The sequence below is a fragment of the Apis dorsata genome, unplaced genomic scaffold (genome assembly GCF_000469605.1).
Source record: "Apis dorsata unplaced genomic scaffold, Apis dorsata 1.3 scaffold_32, whole genome shotgun sequence".
NCBI lineage: Eukaryota > Metazoa > Arthropoda > Insecta > Hymenoptera > Apidae > Apis > Apis dorsata.
The window spans coordinates 919291-921453 of record NW_006263334.1 but is presented as its reverse complement, the minus strand read 5'-3'; the positions used below and the strand labels follow the sequence as shown (position 1 = coordinate 921453).

The following is a 2163-nucleotide window of genomic DNA, read 5'->3' as shown; positions in this document are numbered from 1 at the left end:
ACACACACACACACACACACACAAGATCGAAAGTGTTAACATTATCGAGCCGCGGTAATGTAACGTAACTCATTGAAAATTCCGTTTATTAAGTCAGGATATCCTGTTGAAAACGAAAGCATCACGTGCACATTCACCTTTTCGAATAACAATAATAAACAACTGTAATTATTCGCGATAACCACGCGCGATGAATATTAATTTTGTCGACGTACCCAGAAGATTCACGCGCATGTAACAAATTTAAAGCGAGTTAATAACTTGCGAAACAATCATTAACTTAAAAAAAAAAAGGAGAACGACGTCGATTCAACCTCGAACGTATTTCTATAAATAGCATTAAAAATTTTTTTAATATCAATACTACTGTTTCACAGGATTATTAATTCTAAGTAAATAAGTAAGGCAATAAGTCGTAAAAATATCTCGTAACGCCGTTTAAGAAAAAAACTCATATTCCTATTTCCTATTTTTGTCTTATATAAAAATGTTTATGTAAAAAAAAAAAAAATATATATATATATATATACTTGGCTACTTTTTTTCGAACCAAGAAGAAAACCGGTATACGCTGTACCAGTCGTGCTATTGCTCAATCTACATATATGTTAATATCTAAGCAAACCTTGTTTTCTTGTATTCCGATGCCCAGTCGGAATACTGGTACAACGTTCGTGAACGTTGATATTGCAGTAACATTATGCTAATTACTAACACGTTGACGCTTGTGATGTAATAATGCATCTAATATTACAACTCGTGGCTAAAATGTTGCTGTCTTAAACGATCGCTCGAAGTCGATGAATCAAAAGCTGGATTGTTTAACTCGACGCGAATTGAGAAAATTTAATATTTATAAAAAATAAATTCAACAATATTCCATGAATTAAACGTCGATCGATAAAAAGGATATGTGATATCACGAATAGTAAGAAAAAAAAAAAAAAAGAAAATCAATAAATTACAACACATCGTCCGTATATATCATATCAACACAATAGAACGTATCGTGAAATTCCATAGAGAATGCAAGTCGCATTATGTTTCGTCCATGGTTGCAGAAACGCATCAATCACTTTTACCGCAACTACGGAAGAGAAAACAATAATCACCGCGAGAGAATTTATCACGAGACAAACGAACTCATGGTCAAGCATCGATACCCTACATTTATTTTTCCTCTCTTTTATTTTCAAAGTCCCAAAAATCTATTTCCCCTAAATAAAAAAAAATCAATGAAACAATCAATTTACAAATAACGATCGTACGTATTTTTATTCTTATCCAATTGAATCAAACGAATATTCGAATATAATAATAACGATTCGATATTCATCGTTGTTTCAGAATTACGATACACTGAGCAAAGGGAAGAAGTCGTGGAGCGTGAGACTGGGCTTGTCGCGGCAGAGCCAGGCCACCGATGACCCCCAGGGGAAGGGGTGGGGAACGATAAGCGGCGGAAGCGGGATTTCGCGTCAAATGATCTACGGGGATCCATGGCTGTACGGTACGGTTCGGTCTTCGAGGCCTGGTCACGAGCCACGAGGCTTCATGACACCCCCGCCCCCGCCACCCCCGGGAGCACCAGTATTGGTAGTATGTTCCTGTCCGGAATTTCTCACCGGAACCACGCGGAAGCTCGGCAATTGCCGCAAGTGCGGTGGTCACCGATTGGCTGGTGTACCTTTAGGAGGAACATGTCGGCTACCGCCGATCTCCTCGAGGTCGAGGCCCAGCCTCGCGGGTAAGTTTTCTTCCAACTTTTATCCGCTATCGTCGATCGATAAACGAAAGAAGAAACACGTGGAAAATTTTTTAATCCATCTTTTTCATCTTCTCTCTCCCTTCCGTTCGCGCCACCTCGAAGAAGGAAACGTGTGAGTAAGAGAAAGACGCCACGCACTCCCCTCCAATTAACACAGCTCCGTACCGTTTAGATCGTTTAGCGCGTTAGCGCTACAACTACTCTGTTAAACGAAAATTTCCCCGCGTGACACACAAACGTTCCACCGCCTCGCTATGCAGTTCCGTATATCCAAAGTAATATTTACCATTTTTTATTTTATTACTCACGCTCTCTCTCTCTCTCTCTCTCTTGGACAATTAAAAAAACCAATTTGAAAAATATAATAAATTCGACAGGAGTGCTGAGGTCGTCGA

General features: G+C 39.2%; 1 protein-coding gene across 1 annotated transcript in view; it reads left to right on the top strand.

Annotated features, from left to right (window-relative positions):
• The window catches only part of LOC102679565, a 39479-nt gene that overhangs the window by 29442 nt on the left and 7874 nt on the right, over nt 1-2163 (top strand). The window contains exons 3-4 of the mRNA XM_006608292.2: nt 1348-1747; nt 2146-2163. Coding sequence (XP_006608355.1) covers nt 1348-1747; nt 2146-2163 — 418 coding nt within the window. The remainder of the gene's footprint in view (nt 1-1347; nt 1748-2145) is intronic.